This window comes from Salvia splendens, chromosome 2 (genome assembly GCF_004379255.2).
Source record: "Salvia splendens isolate huo1 chromosome 2, SspV2, whole genome shotgun sequence".
NCBI lineage: Eukaryota > Viridiplantae > Streptophyta > Magnoliopsida > Lamiales > Lamiaceae > Salvia > Salvia splendens.
The window spans coordinates 36544009-36568420 of NC_056033.1; the positions used below are offsets into that span (position 1 = coordinate 36544009).

The following is a 24412-nucleotide window of genomic DNA, read 5'->3' on the forward strand; positions in this document are numbered from 1 at the left end:
TGGTGGACTTTTATCTGGGTTGTGGATTAAATCGACCCAAGGCTAATTTATTGGGCCAGGCCCAATGTGCTGAGCCCTTTAGCCCAGTGACCTTTCCTCTTCACCTTTTGATTACTGCCACGTCTTACCTTCACCCGGATCTAGATCCTACACCGTTGGATGTGGGGTTGTGTTAGATATGTGAGAGGAGTATGACGGTTTGTGTATTCATTCTTCCAGATTCTTCTCTCTACTCTCACTCTCTAGTCAGAGACTTCTCTCTTCTCCCGCACTTCTCTCTTCTTCTTCGATGGATTCTCCGGTGGTTTCCTTTGAGTCTCTCGCTGTTCCTCAGTGAGATTGACGGTGGTGTTTAACCGGCGAAGAGGAAAGGTCACCGGGCTAAAGGGCTCGGCACATTGGGCCTAGCCCAATAAATCAGCCTTGGGTCGATTTAATCCACAACCCAGATAAAAGTCCACCAACAATATTCAACATCTGTAGGGAATCGGTGGCGCACACCCGAACTCCACATTAATATGATATTGTCCGCTTTGGGAAAGCCCTCACAGTTTTGCTCTTGGGGTACTCCCCAAAAGCCTCATACTAATGGAGTTGGGATAGCCCTTATATATGCTTGCAACTCTTGTTCATTCTCTAATGTGGGCGTTGTTTGCCCTCACAAGCCGCATAAGCATGTCAGTGCCATACAGAGAGCTAACCATGTGGGAGTGTAAAAATGTAAGTGAGAATGATGCAAGAGGCCAAAAACATGGTGTAAAACCATGTAACACAATTCTGAGAAGGAATCGCGCTGTGGGAAATGTGGAAATAAACATGAAGTGAAGTACTTCAAGAAAGTGCACATCCGGCAAGTGACATAATATGGAAACTCTCGTGTTGCGACAATAGCAAGATAGAGAGGAGATGACATGCTAAGTCTTGTTAATAGCGTGTAGAGTTCATCCAAATTTGTGGCGTGTTCAATTCACTCAGAGTCACTTGCATAGACATTAGAAAGTTCACCTACACAGTTAAAACATGTACTTATATGATGTATCGTTAATCATCAACACTATTTTTTGTAGATATAATTCAAGAAAAAATCAGCCCTATGAAAAATTTTAAATAGTGGTCTGCCAAAAGCCCAGCCCAGCAAAAGCCCAATATCAACTTAGATTCTCAACCGGAACCAAGACCGATCCGCGTTTCATCGGCATAGATGGGCAGAAAGCGAGAACGTCGCGCCGGAGATCGCACCGACAAACCGTCTGGATCTCTCACTGAATCAGATCGCAAAGGCAACACCACCACCACCACCACAACGGTATTACTGCTCTTTGTAGTTCCTATCGTTTCCGTTATAGTTTACCGTATATTGCACACCCCTTCTCCGGCTGCCCCCGACCTACCGTATGTCTACCGCCGAGGACTCGTTGCTGAGAAAATTGACTACCGGCAAGTTCTCCATGTACGCTTCTCGATCTCCTTTAATCAACTTTTTTGTCCGTCTGTTTATATATGCTGTCGCTTTTGAAATTGACTGATGGTTTTGTTAATTTAAGAAATTCAGGAGAATACGATTACTTCGGAGAATTCATCTCGAAGAAATTTTGAAAATCCTGTGTTTGCTTACATTACTCCATGGTAATCACTGCTTCGATTCGACGGCTGATTTCCATTTGTATACTTGTTAGATACTATGATTGGCACGCGTACTAGTAAAATAAGTTCAATAATATATGTGGTAAGTTCCATTTACGTTTTGCATTCTTCATTCACGCGTGAAAGAAGCTCTGTTCTCTTAATGCTACAACAGAATATGTTACTATAAATTACTACTACACGCCATTGCATTTTGCAGCAAAGTTTCACTTTGAGCTATCAGGGATTATGGTTCATATATAATGAGCTCATAAGTACTTATTTATGCAGGAATTCACAAGGATATGAAATGGCAAAGAAGTTTAGCAATAAGTTTACTCATCTTTCCCCTGTGTGGTACGAACTAAAGAGGTATATGTGCACGTGATTTTGTAAAGCCCCTACCTTAGGATTGTTTGTTGAAAATCCATTAGTATATTTACTTCTGCTTAGACATTGCTTATTGATGCTCCAAAGATGAATTAGCATTGTACGTTCCAAGTTCTTTTTAGTTCGTAATTGCATGTGAAAATTGGTGTAGCAAGGGATTTGGGTGATTTGTACTGCAGTTTGCTAATTTGCCCTAACCTAGATGGTCCTGGCAGCCAGGAAACAAAATTGGTTTTGGAGGGAAGGCATAATGCTGATAAACGTTGGATTTCAGATATCAAGAGGACGGGAAATTCTCAGACCATCCACAACGCGTCTCGCGCCGGGCTCGCGTCTCGTCTCGGAGAGACGAGACCCCCGCGAGACGCATTGCAGCGCCCATCTCGTCTCTAGCTCGCGACCGTCTCGTCGCGTAGCTCGTCTCGGAGAGACACGAGACGAGCTGTCTCGCCACGCGCCAGGGACACGTGGCACGTCCCCATGCGTGCGTGACGCCCACTCGCTGGCCCGCGAGTGGGCGTCGTCACTGATGACACAATAATTCATTTTTTTTAAAAAAAAAACGATTTTTATTAAAAAAATTTTTTTTTTCAAACGGTAATATTACCGTTAAATATTTATTTTCATTTTTTAAATTTTTAATTTTTTTACTCTATAAATAATTCTATTCCATACTCATTTCAAACACAAACACACATCTATTCCTCTCAAATCCTCTCTATCACTTCAATTTCCATCTTCAATCAACTCAAACAAATGGATCCTTTTGAGCAAATGCGCCAATTAATGGAACAATCACTCGAAGAAGATCGACGACGAGAGGCGGAGGAAGCCGCACCACCCCCACGACGCTCCCGGAAGTACATTTTTTTAGAATTTTAATTATGTCTTCGTTTTTTTTAATGTTAAGTTGTAATATTGTTTTAATTTTAATAAAGTGTGTTTGTTTTAAATTGAATTGGGTTTTAAAAAAAATTATAAATTAAATTGAATGAATAGTAATTAAGAGACGGTATAGAGACGGTTAAGAGACGAAGCGTTGCAGGTTCCGTCTCTTAGTTAAGAGATGGAGGAAAAAAGGACAGTGGGGCCCTCAAATAGTGCTCAAATAGTAGTTAAGAGACGGTTTAAGAGACGGTATAGAGACAGCGTTGTGGATGGCCTCAGGTTCTTTTGCTGCTCCCATTTCTTAGTCCCTGAACTGAATATATATATAGAGAGAAAACTGGTATAACTTGTTACTATCACAACTGCACTAGGCAGCTTTTACCTTGCAGAAGAAAAAATTATTGACTAAAATAACAGAACTTTTTTGCTCGAGACTAAGTTTACAGACTCATTGTTTTCTGCCACATGATAAATTAATTGTTTCATGGCTTTGGCTATCTGCGGTAAATCACAAGTGTGACTTTAATTTCTTCTTCTACTCAATTGATTTCTATATTGTAGGACAATCCTTTTGAGGACTCTGCAATCTCCAAATGCTTACCTGCTTCGTCCTGGATTCTCCCCACTGCAACTTGTCCATCCTTATTAATAGTATCACCTTTACATTCTTCTTAGGTGGTCTAAGTGGGTATTGTTAGGTCTATCATAATTCTACATAAATATCCAGTTAAAAATTGGTAAAATCTAGCTTGCACAAACACAACTGAGAAAATGACGATCTCAATATGCTTGTTTGAGTAATCTCCTTAGCTTTCTCTGAGAACACTCGTCTAGTCGAGAGTTAAAAGAAGCCTTCTAAAAGTTGTGCTTTTAATATAAATGAACCATTTTGACACATTGTTTCAGAAAATTGTTCTCTATATTGTTAGATTTCTATCACTGAGTTTATTGTTCCTTTCCATGATCTGGTGACTAGATTTTACCTAGAGTTGTTTTGGAAGCAATTCCCCTGGATCTGCTGAAAAAGAAAAAACAGAGGGAGAGAGCAATTAATCTTATTGTAACAGAATGCAAGTAAGCCCGTTGTCTTTTCTCTGATTCACTCTTACACAACAAATGGTCATGCGTTTGAAATGTTCAAGGTGCACCTTCTCCAATCTCCATTCACGATATCTTCTATTGACTTCTGCTTAAGGGAAATGGGATACGATGGTATCGTGTTGGAGTCCTGGTCAAGATGGGCAGCCTATGGAATTTTGCATGAACCAGGCATGCGAGTTACAGTAAGTTGGGGATTTTTTCACATTTCTTCTCTTCAAATTTTAGGTCACAAGTGTAGCAATCATTTTACTAGCCGGCCTCATTACCTATGACTGAATCAGCTTTTACTCTGCAAGCTCAGGCTCTGCAGTTTGTCATTCAGCTCGGACAAGCCATGCATTCCGTTAGCTTAGATCAGCATAAAAGGCAGAGTTTGCAATTAGTATATGTCATAGGTCCACCCCGCTCAAAGGAGTTGGAAGAATATGATTTTGGCCCAGAAGATCTTCGAAGATTAGGTGATGATGTGGATGGTTTCTCTCTTATGACTTACGATTTCTCAGCTCCGCAGAATCCAGGTCCAAATGCACCTTTGAAGTGGATTCACTCTACCTTGGAACTTCTCCTTGATGCCACCAGCTCTAGTGGTCATGAGAAACTGGCCAAAAAAATTTTCATCGGCATCAACTTCTATGGGAATGATTTCATTGTTTCTGGAGGTAAGTTACCTGCTCCGAGTTTAATGGGATTTAGAAGAGCTTTTTATATAACATTCCATCTTCATCACATTTTTACATGTTCTATTGTTGCTGCTGCCTTTTATCAATGTCGATTTCAGGCTTAGGTGGCGGGCCTATCGTGGGAAGAGAGTATGTATCTTTGCTGGAGCAGCACAGACCCCAACTGCAGTGGGAGAAGAATAGTGAAGAGCATTTCTTCCTGTACATCGACAATCAGGATGTTAAGCACGTTGTGTTCTATCCAACGCTGAAGTCTATCGCAACGCGGCTGCAGGAGGCTGCTTCCTGGGGTGCCGGCATCTCAATCTGGGAAATTGGTCAGGGATTGGAATATTTCTTCGATATTTTGTGATACTGATACCTCTCTACCTTGACCCCTGCTATTACCAACTTCCTTTGTACTATATCTCTGTGTGTTTTGAGTGGGTTATAAAATTTTGATTGTGAATTACTCATTTTGATAATTTAGAATCTAGCAGCCAATATTTGACGGGGACATTATCTGTGATATCAAATCTCGTAATTAAATGGAATTAGGGAAGTAGTACCATTTTCCCAACTAGTTGCAACATTGCATGTACTGTCTAGGTGTTGAGTTGTACAATCTGCCTTAGCAGTAGTACTGCAACATGATCAAGATCTCTCCAAAAACTTCCACGAAGTTCCTCAGCCACACAACCCAGAAAAGGCAATAAATTCTTATCAAACATCTTAACACGTGGCGGCCTATAATTGGGTCTGATCTCCAATCCCCAGCCATGTCAGCAGCATTCCCCACTAAAGACTCACCCCCTAAGCAGAGAAATTTCCACCGTTGAAGTAGTTAAAATTCATCAAAAAAAGAACAAAAAAACCATTCCATCTCAAGACAGCATATCAACCAGAGAATAGCTATATTACATCTTCTACATCTCATAGTTTTTATGTCTTGAAAAACCTCAAGAAAACAGTGGCAATGGAGGCCCTCAATGCAGCTGGCTTGTCTCCACTCTCAGTTCTTGCAAAAACAACAAAGCCCAGAAAACATTTGTCAGCAGCCACCATTCCTCAATTCAAGATTCAAAATCCCACAGAGAATGTCCTGTCATCTGTTTCAAGAAAATTGCAGTGCGGTTTGATGGTCTTATCTTCAGTTATGAGTTCTGAATTCGCCAAAGCGCTGACATACGAAGAAGCCCTGCAGCAGACAACCTCAGCAGGATCAGATACTGGTGGATTTCTTGACAATGTAATCAGTTTTGCAACTGACAATCCGCTGATTATCGGTGGCGGATTGGTGGGGCTGGCGGTGCCACTGGTGGTGTCTCAGCTCTTCAGCAAGCCAAAGCCATGGGGAGTGGAGACTGCCAAGAATGCTTATGCAAAACTGGGTGGTGATGATTCCAATGCTCAATTGCTGGATATACGAGCACCGTTAGACCTCAAGGAAGGCGGCAGCCCAGATATTCGAGGCCTCAAGAAGAAGCTGGTGGCAGTTGCCTACAAAGGTGAAGACAAGCCAGGATTCTTGAGCAAGCTGTCTTTGAAGTTTAAAGATCCAGAAAACACCACTCTGTTCATTCTGGACAAGTAAGAAATTTTCAGACCTGCTTTTAGTATCCATTTGCACAATTCTTGATATGGTAAAGTTGTTATGAAATCTAAACCTTATATTTAAGGTGTGTGGATCCTAGAAATTTTGTAGGAATATGGATATGCATTGCTCTGAAAACATCAAAATTGGCTGTTTTTAGTTTGATCATCAAACAACAGTTGTTAGGCTTAGAGATGAAGTATGACAGAGGACTCTAAAACACAACTCAAAATCTTGAATGTCAGAAAAGTGCACAAAATGTTGAGATATCCTGTGATTGTTTGCCTTTTGTATCTGATTGAGATGATGATTGAGTTCTTCGGGTTTTTAGGGATACTGCAGAGACCATCCATTTTTAAGGTGTCCAATTTTATTCTTTTTCTGAATTGTGATGAAGCCAGATTTGATGGAAACTCTGAACTTGTCGCGGAGCTGGTAACGGTCAATGGCTTCAAAGCTGCTTATGCAATCAAAGATGGTGCTGAAGGACCGCGAGGATGGAAGGTTTGCCCCCACCCCCCATTTTCCTCTTCGGATATTTGAGTTCAGCAGATGAAACTAACAGATAGATGAAAACTTAAGCAGAGCAGTGGCCTTCCTTGGATATCCCCAAAGAAATCAGTGGGCATCGACCTGAGTAGTCTGACGGATTCTTTTGGGGTAAGCATCTCAGCTACTAATACTTCACTTCTAGTAGTCGTAGCAGTAAAGCAATGCACTATTATAACCAGAAGACAGAGAAGATTTATTCAACATCTGTGACGTTTGATTTGCAGGACGCTTCTGAAGCTTTGCCTCTGGTCCTCGGTGTTGCAGCTGCTGCTGGTCTTGGGCTATTGGCTTATACAGAGGTCCCAAGACTTCAATATTGAACTCTTTTGAAGTGTTGAGACGTTTTGGATTGCCTAATGTTTTCTTACGCGTATTTCAGGTAGAAACGATTCTCCAGGTCCTGGGATCAGCTGCTCTTGTCCAGTTTGTGAGCAAGAAACTCCTGTTCGCAAAGGTATGCATTTCTCTGCTTCAAGTCTCTAGTAGCATTTATTTCAAACACTTCTGACACTAACACATTCCATCGTCTCCCCTCTCAGGATCGGAAGCAAACTGTTCAACAGATTGGTGAGGTCTTGAATGCGAAAGTTGGTGCAAAGGAGCTTGTTGGTGACATACAGGTGCTAATGTTGCTTCTCACATCCCTATTTCTTTTCGTCTCTTGTTTTACAGCAGATTAACAGCTTCCCTTATTCAGGATATCGGAAAGGCTCTTCTGCCACCGATCATTTCCACCAGCAAATCTCTGCCTGCAGCAGCAGAGGTGACCACCCCTCCCCCCAGCCCCAGCATTGTGCAGGAAGCCGAGTCTGTTCCTGAGGCGAACAGCACACCTCTAAAAGTCGAGGCAGCTCCAGAGCCAACTCCGGAGGTCAATTCTGTCCCTAAAGCAGAAGTTGAAGAAGAATCTCTCCCTCTGCCTCCAAGGCCTCTTTCACCATATCCTAACGTATGAAATGTTTCCAAAAGGTGTATATCTTGATTCTAACGTATGAACAGAAGCGATAACATTCTTGTTCGTTGTTTTGCAGTACCCCGATTATAAGCCTCCGACTTCACCGATTCCATTGCGGCCATGAGGTTGCAGCTGTGCTCGCGCAATAAATCAAGCATTGGGGAGAATCTATATAAAATCGAGTTTTTTGAGCATGCATAAGTGTGTGAAAGAGACATATCTGGTTGTTGAGTACAGTAGTTTTTAAGGTGTAGTTTCCGTTGTCTCATTCTTTGTATTTTGAGACATGTAAATGGTGTCTAAATACGGTATGTTTCAGATTTCTAAGGAGTTGTTTCAATGTAATTTCTGCAAAGGATATAAGAGAGCTTCTCAATGTGCCTTTAAAACTTGATGGATATTTTTCATTCTCCACATACAGGGGCATACAATTTGATTAGTGGGTTAATCATAGTAATTTTCAATATAAAATTGTGACAGAATTCTAAATCCTAAGATTCGGCAGAGTGACCTTTTTCAACAAGTACACACACAGTACCAAATTAGAATATCTTTTGAAAATTCAATAATTACTCTTATTTAACAAGTACACATCTAAAATTGTAGTACTACTTGTGTATGTCAGCCTGTTATACTTGGCTATTTCATGCTATAATAAGTGTTTCTTACTCTCATTAGTTTACTTTCTTCCTCGGACATAACTACATAATCCGCTTATGTTACCAAAAAGAAAAAATTAACACCATTTGACCATCCACTAAATTAAAAAAGAGTGAAAATTGGCTAAAACACTAGACAATTATAAACCTTAGTTTTTCTTTAGATTTCTCGCTCTCTATACCAAAAATTATACTCCTTTCGTCCTTAAAAAAATAGACAAACTTGTAAATAAAATAAAAAAGAGATAGAAAAAATTAAGAGAGCAAGGAGAAAAGGCAGTGAAAGGAGAGTGTTAGTGGATTGTTAGTCCATATATAAATGATGTGTATGTATTGAAAACTTTTTATATTTAAATTTAGTCTAATTTTGGGGGACGATCCAAAATGATAAAATTAGTCTATTTTTTTGGGACATAAAGTACTAAGTTAGAATGTTTTGATTATAACTTTCAATATTCATAGTTATATGTATTTAGTTATAATTTTATTATACAACTATTCTTTAATTTTTTAAATCGTGAATGAAAATGTTCACGTAACAAAAACAAAATTGGTCTTAAATATTTTGAAACTAACTCATACTGGAAGAGAACGTGTGCTATATTGGATGTGAAATATGCCGTTGAGGCAGCATGTCCTATTTATAAAATCAAAAAAATATTTAATGTTATTCCTATCCATATGATAGATTCAACTTTAATTTGAAAAACAAACGTCCCCGGTCCATTTTCGGATAATCAATAATGGTAATACTAGTTCAAATGAATAATAGTAACAAATTATCTGCCGATTAACGGTAAAATATTTTTCTTTATTTTTTAAATTCACATAAGCATTTTAAAATATTTTTCTTTATTTTTTAAATTCACATATGAATTTTACTTTGGAAACTCTTATGAACTGAATAAATAGTTATTTTAAGCTAACCGTAGCTAATAATTTTACTTTTATAAGAGTATTTTTTTTTATTTGTTGTAGGCGCGTTGACTACATAAATATCATAATTTCAAGTGAATACTAATATTAGGCGAAGCGGGAAAACGATTTATAAAGAAAAAAAAGCTATCAGTGACAAACTGTTGATGAAAATCATCAATGGCGAGAATCAAACAGAGCGCCAAGAAATCATCCGGCCGGAAACCCTCCCGTGAGCACAGTTTTTACTGCATGCATTTTCCTGTAAATTTATGTCGCATCTTTCCTTTTTGAAACCCTAACTTTTGAATCTGTGTTCACAATTTGTTCAATCCGAGCTGCAGAAGCAACTCCGTCAACTTCAACTCCACAGGTACGGCCTAATCTGTTTAATGTAATTGTTTTATGTTTCTCCTAGTTAATTTTTTATTCAGGCAGCATTTTGTTGCGCTGTTGAGTTTCCAAAATTTTATTGTAATGTTTGGCTTATGAATTTTTATAGCAGTCTCCTGGGAGAAGAAGCCCTCGGAGTGCAACACCATGTGCGTTTTTTCTTCACCGATTTTTTTCAGTTCTTCTAGTTTGTGGCTCTTGAATGGCTGTTGTGACATATAGCATACTTAAATGAGGTGCAATTAACATGGAATTCTGTGTGATAAATTGCTTGTCTCAGCCAGAACTGGTGGAGCAAAGAAAAAGCGCCGGAACCGGCCAGGGACGGTGGCGTTACGTGAGATTCGTAAATATCAAAAGTCTTACAAACTTTTGATCCCCGCTGCTCCATTCATTCGAACTGTAATGTCACACACTTGTACATACAGTACTCTTTAGTAGACTTTAATGATTCCATGGCGTTTAGGATATTACAATATTATCAAATATATGGTGCATTTTGATTCGATGATTATTGGGTTTGGAAATGGAAAATATTTTGCTGAATTTACTTGTCATTTGGGTGTGAACTTGGCATATTTTCCTAACTATTCTATCTTTGGCAAGCGAAAGTTGTTTTTTAGTCTGTTGGATGCTGTGTTATCCCAAATTAGACTAAGTGATTACTTGGGAGTTGGAAAAATGTGGATGAACTATATTAAGTAACACTCCCCATTCTTGTTTTATGCCCATGTTTCTCTGGTTACAGTATCGCATCTTGGGGTAAATAGAACTGGAAGATCATCAAGTTTACATTACGCAAATGCATTGAATGACTTACATAAGAGGCATTGACGCTCTCAAGGAATCAATTTTCTGTGTGTTTTAGATAATAAATAGTCACTTATCTTTGAAGAATGCATTTGCATATCTTAGGTTCAACTACCTTTTCTGCTGAGATAGTTTGACGCGTTAGTTGTAATTTGTTTTTTGTTGAACAGTCATTTTTCTGCATGTGGAAATAAAGTTATTGCTTGAATTATGTCCTAGATTTGTCCCTTTTTCCCCTTTCTACGAGATACTTCATTTTGACCCACACCAATTCCATGTCTAATGGGTCAATTGTGTTGGTTGCCTGCACATATGAATCATATTGCTAGTGAATCGTGATGATACCATCCCAGTGAATTATAGTTCACCAGCTTAGAACATGTCACTCTGTGCCCCTTAGGCCACTCTAGCTGTGTTTTTCAATGTTACATTATTTCTACATTTATAAAACATAGAGCAAGATGAATCATCTCTCCCTCTCCTTTAATTATTTCCGAACAACTCAATTGAAATCTCAAGACACCAACAATATCCTCTTGTTTTCCTTCTGCTGGTTCTTGTTGTTCTTGGTCTGGTCTTAGTCGTCTGTGTGAAATATAGAGGGGATGAACAGCCGCCTCTCCGCAGACATCCAGATTTATCTGCTTAGTAATTCTCATTCAGGACTACAATTGATTAGATCAACAGTTCTACCTTGGTTGTTGAATGTTGACAGAGTATTGGCTATTGGGATTGTGATATGGAAGTGTGTGCTCTGAGGCACATGCTTGTGAGTTTTACTGAAGCACTCGATCAAAACTTTGCTCAGTATGATGATTAGAAATTTTGAGCATGTTTGGCAGAGTGTCTCGGCGTGAGCTGTTCGTAAAACCTATCAATATTATAAAGTTGGGATCTCAATATCTAGTTATAAACACTTTCACATGATCAAAGTATATTCAACATTAACAGTTATACGCCGTTCATAGTGAAAATATATTAAACATTAACAGTTATACATCATTCAAAGTGCATTGTTGGATAACTTTGAACACATTTAACAATTAAGCTTAATAATATTTTTTTGGTTCTGTTCAAACTAGTTCTGCTGAGAACCAAGTGCAAAGTAAAATGTTATACAGACAACAGGACACATGTTTGGTGCTTCTCATATGCAGTTTCTATAGTTGGTTAAATTAAATCACATGTATAATTTTTGCAGCAGTTGTATGGTTTCAGAAGCTTCCACTACATGGTGTTGATTATTTTCTTTTTGTTAATTGAACCACATGTTCTCTAATGTAACAGGTAAAAGAGATCAGCTTCAAGTTTGCTCCAAGCATAGGACGTTGGCAAGCAGAAGCCTTGGTAGCTCTGCAGGAGGTAGTAAATTCTTATAATTCTGCTTTTTGAAAAATAAAAATAAATTGTGAGGCATAAGCTCCAATTCTGCACCTTGATGCAAGTTGTTATACATTTAAATCTGAATGAGATCTCTTTTGATGGTTTCTTCCAACATAGCACTTCCACTAAAAGGTCAATTAGTCTGATTATTGGAGGCAGGGCTAAAACACCCTTAAAGGGATTCTGTCAGTGAGTAAACTGACAAAATGATTTCTAACTGTAAATCCCAACGATAGAAATAATTGAAATAGGTGAGGTATTAGCATCTTTCTGAATATCCTTTTGTTTTTATGGTTTACAATTCAATAAGCTCAAACAATTTCAGTGTGGATTATCTTTGCTACTTGGTTGATTTCCTCTTTTGATTTTTACATGACCACTGTTTTAAGTCCCGTAATAACTTTGGATCAGTGTATTTGTAAGTATCTGATGGAGTATTAATTAGACTTGGTTCCTCTTCAAGTATCCCTTCATATCGTCCTGATGAATGTCTGTTTGTTGCCATTTTCCCATCATAAATATACTCTTAGATCAGCTTTGTTATTAGTTACGCCATCAATCTATTCTTATAATATATCTATTCATTAGTATTGTTTGCCAGATTAGAAAGGTTCTATACATGAAATTATATCTAAGTGCAATAACTACTAGGTTTAGGTAGTTGATGTTTTTGATACTCACCGTACATTCTGTCTTTATCTTTGCTGTTGTAGGCTGCTGAGGATTGCATAGTTAGGTTGTTTGAAGAGGCAATGCTATGCGCAATTCATGCAAAGCGTGTAACTCTAAGTAAGTTCTACTCCTTCCATCTATATTAGGTTCCTTATACCTACATTATGTCTTGAATTTATGACTACAACTTGTCAGTCTTGAAGAGCATTTTATTTGTTAGTGTTTATCACGAGGGTCCTGCGTGCACACGCGCACACATATGTGTAAATGATCAACATGTGTTCCTGGTTTTTGAAAGTTATTTTGTATCCTTGTCAGTGAAAAAGGATTTCGAGCTGGCTCGGCGAATTGGAGGTATAGGGAGGCCTTGGTGATATCAACTATGCAAGATGATTGTTGCAGCCTATTTGGCTAAATCACACATTGGTAAATAGTAGGCATCAATTCAATGTGCAAGTGCTTATCATCGTCATTAAATTTCCCTAATAGTTAGGAGTTAGCTTTTTTATGTTAAAGAGTAGTTGCGGCAAGATTTAGGCAAGAGATGTTGCGAACTCATTTATTTTTATTTTGGTAGATCGCATTTATCATTTTAACTCTCAACTACCCTAATCTGTATGACTCCTGTATAAAATCATTGTTGTTTTGAAAATGGCTATAATTGCTTGAGGAGGTTACCTGAATTATCAGAAATTTTTGGTTTGTTATCCAAATGCTTTCCTTATTTTAGCAAAATCTTTGCTATATTTTCTTACAAGCATCATTTGAGTATTTGATTTGACAAACTTTATACATGAATAACATTTGCATTAAACTCATAGAGACATTATTAATTTTAATAAAATTACTCTATTAGTCAGCTATAACATTTTAAATTTATGTAATCTTTTGTTCCAATTGAGATATTTCTTTTGAGTATGAAGATTAATAAATTGTACCCCCTCCGTCCCAGTCTAAGCGAGATGTTTTCGTTTTTGATATGTTCCAACCTAAGTGCGGCGTTTCCTCTTTTGGCAATAATTAACTCATTCACTTCTTTTACTTTATTTTCTTATCTTACTTATCTCTCCTACTTTATTCTCTTATCTCACTTACCTATTCTTTCTCCTACTTTATTCTTTATTTCCCTTTCTTACTTTTATCATCACTCTGATTGTATTCTCTCTTTTTTCATACTTTTTCCTCTCTTACTTCACTATTAATAATAAGGTAACTAAACAATACTTCTAAATTTATGTGCCAAAATAAAAATGTCTCAATTAGGCTGGGATGAAGAAAGTTTTAAATTGATTAGATGATTAGATGTTTTATTTTTCGTCAAAAAAATAATTAAACTTAGTTGAGATATACCAAAATGAATATGAATCGAACTTAATTGAAACGAAGGAGTATTAAAATATCATGATTAATATTTAATACTCCATCCGTCCTAAGGTAGTTGGGGTATTTCCTTTGGCACGTGATTTAAGAAAAAGTAAATTAAGAGATGGAATAAAGTTTTAATTAAAAAAAAAGAAATGACTCCATTGCGTTGGGACGGAGGAGTAGTAATAATGGAGAATTTAATGAAACACGGAATCGGGCTAAGCCCACAGACAACACCTGTTGTACTTAGTTCAAAATTAACTACATATGGCCCATTTCCACCTTTTAATTGCTCAATACAAACGTGATTGATTTGAATCTTGGATTCCTAATATTCTTTACTTAGTAGTTGTGGAATTTAATGGAAATCCTATTTATTGATGATTTCTAGTCAAGATACTTCTATTTTCTAAGTAATGTATCGGTATTGAATATATCTATTTTAGTGCATGTCATAAAATATTTAATCAAATCCAGTATATCAAAACTAACATTATACATTGAAAATAATTAGAATAGCACCCGGCTGCCGACGTGAACAAGACCACACTTTATTTTTCGCTTTAAATGCAAAATGATGCGGACCCAACCAACTTGACCACGCTCGCATCCCCACCAGGCCACCACCATAGAGCCACCCCCGTCCACATGTGGTGCCGCTTCGACATCTTTAGTTTACATTTCGGTTTGCAAGATTATATCAGATTAAATATGTAGTGTGTTTGGTTCATGAGATTGAATCTCACAATTCAATCTTGGATGAAATCACGTGATAATTAGTACTCAATATTAAAAGTTCAACGCAAGTATAAGAACATTTTCAAGTTTTTTGATTTAATTCTTTCCTTAATCGCATAAAATGGTTCGTACTAATTTAAGTCGTTTTTCTTCCATTCCATCCAAAAGCCCTAATCCTCCAAACCCTAGGCCCTAGCCGCCTAGTCGTTCCCTACTGCATTCAAGAGTTTAAGCCATTTTAGAGCATCTCCAATGGCGGCGAGCGGGCCGGCTAGCCGATTTAGGGCGCTCGCCGGTCCGCTCGCCGAATCATTGGAACCGGCGAGCGCCATTTCAGCGAAAAAATCGGCTAGCGCTGGCCGATTCGCGAGGGCTCGCCGATGTGCTCGCCGCCATTGCAGGCTCAGGACCAGCGAGCGTTCGCAGAGCGAATTTAAATTTTTTTTTAAATTTTTTGAAACACTATATATACGCGATTTGCACGTTCATTTTCATTCACACCACTTGTTTTAACTAATACTCTCTCTATCTTAATTTCTGTACAAGATCAACAACGGGAAATGAGCAATGTTGGTGGTACTAGTGGTGGTAGTGGTGGGGATGATGAGGAGTACGATCGTCGAATGAACGAAGCGTTAGAGGCCTATACGAACCGTGAGATTGATCGGCTGCTGCAGAGGGCCTTGCAGCCGGCGGTACCTCGACCTCGACCACGACCAGTTGTCCACCGCCGAACAGTGATTGAACGTGATCACGTAGCTGCACATCAGCGCCTATACGCAGACTACTTCGCACAGGAGCCGCGGTTCAACGACAACCATTTCAGGCGCTGTTTTAGGATGAGCAGAGCCCTGTTTATGCGTATTGTTAACGCCTTGGAGTAGCGATATCTGTATTTCCGCTTCAGGCACGATGCAGCTGGCATACCCGGCCACACACCTATTCAAAAGTGCACTGCGACAATCAGGTAGTTGGCCTAAGGAGGCCCGGGAGACATGTGGGACGAGTACCTCCACATCGGTGAGTCGACTGCCCTTGAATGTATGAAGTATTTCTGTCAGGGCGTGATTGAAATTTTTCGTGATCAGTACCTTCGAAGCCCTACTCGCGAAGACTGTCAGCATCTGATGCAGATGCACGGGGAGAAGCATGGGTTCCCGGGTATGTTAGGCAGCACAGATTGTATGCATTGGGAGTGGAAGAACTGTCCCGCTGCCTGGAAGGGGTTCTACATGACCGGCTACAAGGGAAAGAATCCCACGATGATCCTGGAGGCCGTTGCTGACTACCGGCTATGGATTTGGCATGCATATTTTGGGATAACCGGGTCGAACAACGACCTCAAGTTCCTCAACTCGTCGCCCCTTTTCAACGAGCAGTTCCAGGGCATCGGTCCGGCCATCAGTTTTGTCGCCAATGGGACCTAGCATGATATGGGCTACTACTTGGAGGATGGGATATAACCTAGGTGGCCCGTCTTTGTGAAGGCGATCAGATGCGCATCGGATGAGAGGAAGGCCTAATTTGCGGAACGCCATGAGTCGGCGCGCAAGGACGTGGAGCGCCATTTGGTGTGCTCCAGTCTCGATGGGCGGCAATTAGGGGTCCAACGCGTTTGTGGCATATCGACTGCATTGTTGATATAATGTACGCCTGTATTATCATGCACAACATGATTGTCGAAGATGAAGGTGTACAACTGACTAGTTGGGCCAACGACGATAATGAAGCCGGTCCAAGCCACGGCATAGCCGCCCCCAACGTACGAAATGGAGTCCCGCACGATGAAGCCGGCCTCCTCCAAGCACATGCCGACATGCGCCAAACGGATGCTCATATTCGACTCCAAAAGGATTTAATTGAAGAGTTGTGGGCGCGGAAGATTGCACGGCGTTAGTTTTTTTAATTATGTAATTTTTTTAAATGTACTTTTTTTTAAAATTTAAATAAAATAATTGGATTTTCCCGTATCTGTGTCGTAAATTTAATTCTGTATTTTGTGTGATTGTCAATTATTTGTTTTATATAATTAGGGGTGATATGGCTAGGCTATTGCTGGGCTATTTGCTTGTCCTGATAATGTGGCAGGAGAATTTTTAGTGTTGATGATGTGGTAGGAGGAGTTTGTGGCTATGCTGTTGCTGGGTGAAAGCCACTGGAGATGCCCTTAGTGAATCTACTGGAGATGCTTATTTCTATATGAATTAAGTAAACAACAACCCATTCATATTTACCAAATTATCTAAGTTATATTTTCTAGGAAATTATTAACTTGTGTGTGATGATATACATAAATAAGTGAACTACAAAAATGGTTCATGGATTATAGGTTTATCTCGTCCATAGTCCATGAACTTTAAAAATATCGTCAGACATCCCTGGACAAAGAGTTTATTTTAAAAAATTGTCATTTTGAGCTACTGGGCAATTTTGTCTTTTCACATTTTTAAATTTTTTCAATATGATATTATTTCAATGATGTTCTAAATCTGATATTATTTCAAAATTATTCTCTTCTTCCATTTTTTCTTTCTTTACTTTGATTTTTTGAATACCAATAAGTTATTTTTAATTAAAATTATTAATTTATGTATTCTATTATAAAAGAGTTTTGTGTATGTGTGGAATTGTGGAGCAAAGTTTAATTTAATATTATATCCACTCGAGCATTGCTAGACGCAAGAATATAATTTGAAGAGCTAAAATTAAAAATAAAATCCATTACAAAGGATAATAAAAAATTCTAAAAAATAACACTATGAAATCATGAGATAGGTAAAATATACTCCATGTGATGCTCCACAATTCCAACCCTCCAAAACTCGTTTACAAAGGAATACATAAATTAATAATTTTATTAAAAATAATTTATTATTTCAAAATCTAAAGTTTAAATTTAATTTTATAAAATTAAATCTAATATTGAAATAAAGAAATAAAGTGAAGGATGAAAAAAGGAAAGAAGAAGATAATTTTGAAATAATATCAGATTGATAAAGTTAAAAAGGTAAAAAGACAAAATTGTCCAGCAGTCCAAAAGGGCTTTTTCGAATAAAACATAGCCTAAAGGACTATTTTTGAAATAAACCCTTAGTCCAGAGATGTCTCACGGTATTTTTAAAGTTCAGGGGCTATGGACGAGATAAACCTATAGTCCAAAGACCATTTTTGTAGTTTACTCTAAATATAAATAATGTCTTTATAAATAGTGTTAAAAAATCAAATCTTAATGCATAACCATATAACCAAACACATAGGTCATTTTTAGATTGATTTAGTTCATAACATGTAATGTCATTTTTAGATCGTTAGTTCATACAAGTTCATACACCTTGTACGAACTAAACCGATCTTAAAATGAACTAATTGGTACTAGTACTCCATCTAACAATGATCACCGTGTTTTTAATCTCATCCTTCCATTTTTGAGTTTACGGTTGAAATTTGGTGCCTAGTTATATATTAGTAGAATTTATTTATTTCTTTATCGATATTTCTTAGGAAAGAAAAACGTACATTGAAGTTTAATCTAACAGACAGTTGCGTGGCCATCTTGATTGGACAGAGTCGAGCCAAGAACGATCATCTACTGCACCATGAGCCAAAAGGTCGACCCGAAGCGCTGTTAATCACACTCTAGTTAGGCAACCATGGTTCATCCACCAAACATGGTTTTCTGTCTCCTTAAAGATCATACAAAGGTACGAGCCTATAAAAAAATCATGTTCTAGTAAGGTCGTATATATTATTTGGATATTACAGTGTATACATTGTATGATGTTCCACATCGATATAAAAATGTCTTCAAAAAAGTATCTTCTTTTTATACTACTCCGTCTGTCCCCCAAATATTGTCCCATTTTAATCCGGCACAGATTTTAAGAAATGTAATGAAAAGTGAGTTAAAAAAGTTAGTGGAATGTGAGTCCTATTTTTATATATAAGTTTTATAATAAAATGTGAGTAGGAATGAATAAGTGGAATATGGAGTCCACTACCAAAAATGATAAAAAAATGAAATGGGACAAATTTTGTGAGATGGATAGAAATGGAAAAATGGGACAAACATTGAGGGACAGAGGGAGTATAAAAAAAGTCCAACGCCAAGTAAATTGGCGAGCATAAATTCATACTCTCTCCGTCCCACAAGAATACACACTTTTGGTTGGACACGAGTTTTAATGTACTATTGGTAAAGTAAGAGAGAGACGAAATATAAAAATTAATTAAAGTATTGTTAGTGAAGAATGAGCTTCATCTCAATAGAGAGATAATAGTTTCTAAAATTAGAAAGTGCATACTCTTGATGAAATAAGACCATGTTTATTAGCAACCACCCAACCCAATTCAACCATCCACTTTTTCAATATCTAATTAATTTCCATCTCCTCCACATCATCTTGCACATCATCAATATTCATCCAACCCAACCACAACATTTTTGATGGTGTATCAATGACCACCCAACCACTCCATTATATATTTATTTTATATTATTTTTTAATAATAATAATAATATTATTACATAAAATATTTATTATTGCGCAGTAAAATTTATAAAAAAACACAATAAATGACAAACTAAAAATATAAAAATAAACAAATAAAAACATAACCTACAATAATTAAATACGAAATTGAAAATACATAGTTAATGCTTAAAACATAAGATGAAAACTAGACATTCAGTTGCGATTGCTGAATTTTTCCCATAATTGATCAGAATTCAGAAAATCATCAAAGTCAGGGAAATAATCTTGAGAAGGATTAAAATTTTGGGAAGGGTTGAAGTTTTGGGAATTATAGAAATTTGGGGAATCGGAGAATATGTTATTCTCATCATCCTCCATAGTTAGCAACAAAGGAAACTAAAAAATATGAAATTCTATCAAACAAGAAGGATTATAGCAGGAGAAAATATTATATTTTTTTACATGCAAAACTATAGCAAATGTGGTCTCTATTTATAGAGGAAGAAAAATTATGAATTTTGGTATAATTTTTATAATTTTTTAATATAATATATTAATGATATATAATTTTTTTGAAAAATAATATCAACTAATGAAATTGTGTCATTTGGCAATGTCATTGGCTGATAAAGAGGGCAACCAGGTTCCAGCGGTTTGTGGTCGCATGAAATGCTGCCGCGTTCAAGGTAAGATAGAGACCAATTGAAATAATTTTCTTTTTTTAATTGCCCTTGATGTGGCGTTCGACCACATACCACCAATAAACATGGTCTAAAAGGAAAGAGTGGATACTTTTGTGGGACGAAAAGGGTAATATATAAAGGACAAAAAATAGATGAAAAGCAAGTGCACAAACACTATGCCAACAACCTCAACATCAAGGAAATCAAACATTTACTGGTATTTGTCTAAATCGGAATCTCTGAAACTATTGAGTGATCAAATTATCGTTTTCATGCACACTATTTCTTATTACCCCAAAACATGATATCACGTGTCTACTAGGTTTTGTGTCGCTACCTAGTAAAAAATATAGACATGTGTGGTTTATGATAATTAAGTATTAATTCAAATCTTTTATGAATGGAAATTATGGAACAACTTCTACCACACCATCATACATGTGGTTCATGATTAAGAGTCTATTCATTTAGGTGAAACGCGATGGATTAATTGCCTCGGTTAGCTTGTGATTTTCAAGTCTTTTCGTATTTATATCATCATAAATTCGAATGCATGTGAGCGTTCGAAATCGTTGTAGGATATTTGATTGTAAGAAAGTTTACACCAATTTTGATTTTCAAACCACTATTACTTTTTAACAAGATTACTACACAAAAAATTCCATTTTTTGGGAATATGGCCTTAAATTAAATTTCGGTAAGAACAAAGTTTTATAACGTGGACGAAAAGAATTTGAAAGAATCAAAATTCAATCTCAAAAGTCTATTGACTTTGGGTTTTAGCCCATTTTGTACATAGATTGTTAACCCACGTACGAAACGACATGCCGTTACTTTTTAGTGACAGTATAAGATTATTTGAGGAATAAACTTAATTTAGGAATAAATTCCCCAAAACTATTAAAATGTATGTAATTTTTTTATAAAAATAGTTTTTGTTAAAAACGAAATTTAGTGTAAACTTTGTAACTTTACAAGCAATCAAGCATTTAATAAATTATCAAATAAAAATAAACAAAAATATCCCCACGTTTTACATTTTTTATATGCAATTATACCGTACTTCTTATGTTCCATCAAGAATGTGTCAAAAAAATTTGGTTTGTCCTATTTATAATGTATTATGTGCCGCCGACTTGAGTCGTGGTTTCGTGGATGTGGTTCTTAGATCGTGAGTCACACATCTCGTCCAATGCCAAGGGGAATATTCGAAATGCCTTGGTCGTCCGAAATCGCAATAAACTTGAAATTTACTTTTAAAAATTAATTTAAAATAAATTTTTATAGCCAAACGGCTAATATTCTTTTACAAATGTTTTATTATAATAATAACCTAGAGTTATTTTAATATTTAAATAATAGCATAAAGTTATTACCATATGAGTTTAATTTGAAGGATTTTTTTTAATATATTCAAATTTGGATTTTTAATTATAATTTGGGGTACGTACCCCGTTATGATTTTTAATTATAATTCAATAATCCATATATTAATTATATTTTAATTAATACTTAGTCAATTGATAATCATCAAATAGTTAAGGTGCCACCACTAACACAGTACACAGACGTCATAATTCAATTTTTGATTGTGATCAATGAACTATAATTATAGATTAAAAAACCATTGGATTAAGTAAATATTGATAATAAAAAAGGAAAGCGGCTAGAAAGTCAAATTGCAATAGTGTTGCCAAAATCTGATTAGATATTAATTTTTTTAGTCCAAGAAACTAGCTCTCGATAACATGAGTACTAATATACTCGACCCACAACCACTACTTGAAAAATTCACTAATTTAAGGTATCTTTCGTAAGTAGGCTGAAATGATACGTAACTCACATAATAAAAACATAACTACCATATACTATTATATAAGCAATAAAATTGGGTTGGATAAATAGCCATCCACCTTTCAAACTGAAGCTAGAGAGAGCCCATATTTGGCTCTTCCCACCTGATTTTTTCTTAGTATTTATCATATCCTCTTCACTTAATTATTATAAATATTATTATGTCCGAATCTTCGTGTGTCACACTATCACTATACAGTATGTATGAAAGAATATAATAATCATAGCATTCAAAATAATAAATATATAGATTGATGTATTATTGTCAGTTTATTCTCAACTCCTTTTCTCGCCTTACTAGACAATCCTCACCTCTTTAAAGTGTCTGTTAGCTCATGCTCAAATCCAAGCCACAAAAACTTGTTCAGAGCTACAAAAAAACTTATCCAGTTTAAGAGCATTCACATCCGTGCTCTTGCCAGCGAGCACGGATGTGGATCTGACTCCACTTTTTTCTGTCTGCTCTTAGGCAAGAGCACAACACCCACATCCGTGCTCTTCCGCAAGGACGAGCACAAGGGTCCCACCATTCTATTATTCAATTTAAATAAAAACATTTTCACAAAATTAAAATTCATTAAAAATACCCGAAATAATATTACAAATTACAATAAAATTAAAAATTACATAATTAAATTCCTAAAAAATAAAAATTACATAATTAAAATCCTAAAAAATGAAAATTACATAATTAAACTACTAAAAAATAAAAATTGCACAATTTAAGCGTAAAAATGCCCCCGGTGAAGACTAATCATCATCCGGCAATACCCCCAACGTTCTTTGGAGACCCCGTATCATCGCTACATGCAATCGAAGTTGCTCGGGGGTCATATTTGACCTATCGGCCAAATTGAGTTGGGCCAAAACCCCCCACAACGAGTTGGTGGGGAGTTGAGGTGGCACATAGGGAGCGGGTTCGGGATCGGGGGGTGAATGGAGTCGCGGCGCGACGGCGGTTGGCCGCCGTCTTCTTCCTTCCTTGCGGTCGACGTTGGGAACCGCTCGGGCCGGCGTCGGGGCTACCCAAGTTAGCTCCGGCAAGTTGGCTAGCCACGTCTTCAGAGTCGGCGTTGGATAGGGATACCGACCTTGACCGTTTGGAGGAGCCGCTAGAGGAGGATGTTACGCCTCCCCTATACTTCGGATGCGACCGCGTCTCCTGCCAAATGTTGAGGTACTTGAACGGCTTGTAGTTCATGGATTGGTAGGTCGACAAGGCGGAACTGATGATGTCGACCTCGCTCCGGATGCTCCCCGCCGACCGCTCTTCCTGGAGGTAATACCCCTAGAACTTTTTGATTTCTTCGTTGACTCTGTATATGGCGTTGCGCACCATACTCTCGTTGCGCTCGATTGTTCCAAACGGCTGGTTTTCATTGTACCGGCGACAGATGCGAAGTACGGATAAATAGACTATTTAATGTATGACATGCGAAGTGCGGATAAATATTTTTCAAACATAGAGAGCACTTATAACGTGCTCGGAAAATCCCTACCACTACAAATGTGCTCGCCAATAATAGGATTGTATAATTATTCAATGTATGTCAATAAAAGACTTGTATAATTATTCAATGTATGATCGCCAAAAAATGGAAGAGCGAATGATGCGTCTTTTTAATGAAAAACTCGAATAAATGAAAAAATGTATAGTTTAGTTTAATTTTGTAAGACAATCCTATCTTGTAAAACAATCTTAACTATTTAATGTTATTTGAACTTTGTTTACTTTTGTATTCATTTAATTATTTTTATTTATTTTTAATAATAAAAAATATAGAATTTATATATTAAAAAAATCTAGGATTGCAAAAATAACCTGACTGCCGAGCACCTATCCTAACACCTCTAAAACCTCTCCAAATCCGAGCACATGGGTGTGCTCGCAGGTGCTTGCTACATCCAAAGACATGGAAGGTGCTCGCCTTATTTCCTAAAATCTTTCAGAAATTCTGAGCATATAGAGGTGCTCGCAATTGCCGAGGACATGGAGGTGCTCGCCCATCCTAAGGCATGGTTGACCGGTTCGCTACTCGGAGAAATATTCCGACGAAGCAAATACCGACCACCTGAAGAACTCGGAATGTGCTCGGTATATCCCATTTTCCGAGCAATTTCACCCTTTATACCGAGCACTTTGGTGCTCGGTAAACAGCCTTTTTTTGTAGTGTCATAGGGAAGATCACTAGTCAAATCATACCGTATCTCTCAAGATATTTATGAAAATTGATTATTATAAATATGACTCGATTGGCTTATATAGGAGTGTATTAAATAAACTAGCTAAGTCTTCAATCGAACAACCGCCTAGCCGTTTTATCAACGTATTTTAAACCGATTACCATATCAATCGCGTAATTCATTAAAAAGATATTGATGGAATAATTGAGAAAATTTCATGTTCAGTAATTTATTTGGAATGCATGTCTAATGTCTATGTTGTTGTGGCCAGAACTACCTCAAAATACTAACAATTGCTCAAAATATGTAAAACTAAATAAATTATAAACAAGAAAAAAACATGCAAGAGGAGTGTCTATCAGTAACAGCATATAAATTACCATACACTAATGAAATAATATTAAAAAAACATCACATAACAACACAAGTGTGGTTATAAATTACTCAATAAATATATATATACACACCCAAACACAAACACAAACATGCACGCAAATCCAGTTTGTATCATAAATCAGCATA

General features: G+C 37.0%; 2 protein-coding genes and 1 non-coding gene across 4 annotated transcripts; 2 read left to right on the forward strand and 1 right to left on the reverse strand.

Annotated features, from left to right (window-relative positions):
* Nucleotides 1-1152: 1152 nt before the first annotated feature.
* Nucleotides 1153-8151, forward strand: LOC121779308. Its single transcript, XM_042176618.1, has 17 exons — nt 1153-1450; nt 1553-1626; nt 1915-1995; nt 2229-2311; nt 3876-3975; nt 4097-4184; nt 4304-4661; nt 4781-5030; nt 5220-5259; nt 5506-6251; nt 6657-6759; nt 6841-6915; nt 7032-7106; nt 7187-7261; nt 7347-7427; nt 7505-7756; nt 7839-8151. The coding sequence occupies exons 1-17, from the start codon at nt 1202-1204 to the stop codon at nt 7884-7886; spliced, it is 2778 nt and encodes a 925-aa protein (XP_042032552.1). The 5' UTR covers nt 1153-1201; the 3' UTR covers nt 7887-8151.
* Nucleotides 8152-9446: 1295 nt separating this feature from the next.
* Nucleotides 9447-13287, forward strand: LOC121792536 (histone H3-like centromeric protein HTR12). Of its 2 annotated transcripts, none has more exons than XM_042190519.1 (7): nt 9447-9568; nt 9681-9709; nt 9839-9878; nt 10010-10131; nt 11827-11901; nt 12636-12711; nt 12913-13287. In XM_042190519.1, the coding sequence occupies exons 1-7, from the start codon at nt 9517-9519 to the stop codon at nt 12966-12968; spliced, it is 450 nt and encodes a 149-aa protein (XP_042046453.1). In that variant the 5' UTR covers nt 9447-9516; the 3' UTR covers nt 12969-13287. The 2 variants fall into 2 exon arrangements, with proteins under 2 accessions (XP_042046453.1, XP_042046454.1); XM_042190520.1 differs by having other exon boundaries at nt 9842-9878.
* A 4936-nt stretch (nt 13288-18223) lies between these two features.
* On the reverse strand, nt 18224-18437 carry LOC121793230. Its single transcript, XR_006049066.1, has one exon. It is a non-coding gene; the product is annotated as a small nucleolar RNA U3 (small nucleolar RNA).
* Nucleotides 18438-24412: the final 5975 nt, after the last annotated feature.

What these genes read in the sequence shown, in the direction of transcription:
- LOC121779308 (XM_042176618.1), top strand. Translation starts at nt 1,202, where the DNA reads ATGGGCAGAAAGCGAGAACGTCGCGCCGGAGATCGCACCGACAAACCG. An exon ending in AACCAGGCATGCGAGTTACA is followed by an intron (nt 4,185 to 4,303) that starts GTAAGTTGGGGA and finishes CTGCAAGCTCAG; the next exon opens with GCTCTGCAGTTTGTCATTCA. An exon ending in TGATTTCATTGTTTCTGGAG is followed by an intron (nt 4,662 to 4,780) that starts GTAAGTTACCTG and finishes TGTCGATTTCAG; the next exon opens with GCTTAGGTGGCGGGCCTATC.
- LOC121792536 (XM_042190519.1), top strand. Translation starts at nt 9,517, where the DNA reads ATGGCGAGAATCAAACAGAGCGCCAAGAAATCATCCGGCCGGAAACCC. An exon ending in ATCCGGCCGGAAACCCTCCC is followed by an intron (nt 9,569 to 9,680) that starts GTGAGCACAGTT and finishes TCCGAGCTGCAG; the next exon opens with AAGCAACTCCGTCAACTTCA. An exon ending in CGTCAACTTCAACTCCACAG is followed by an intron (nt 9,710 to 9,838) that starts GTACGGCCTAAT and finishes GAATTTTTATAG; the next exon opens with CAGTCTCCTGGGAGAAGAAG.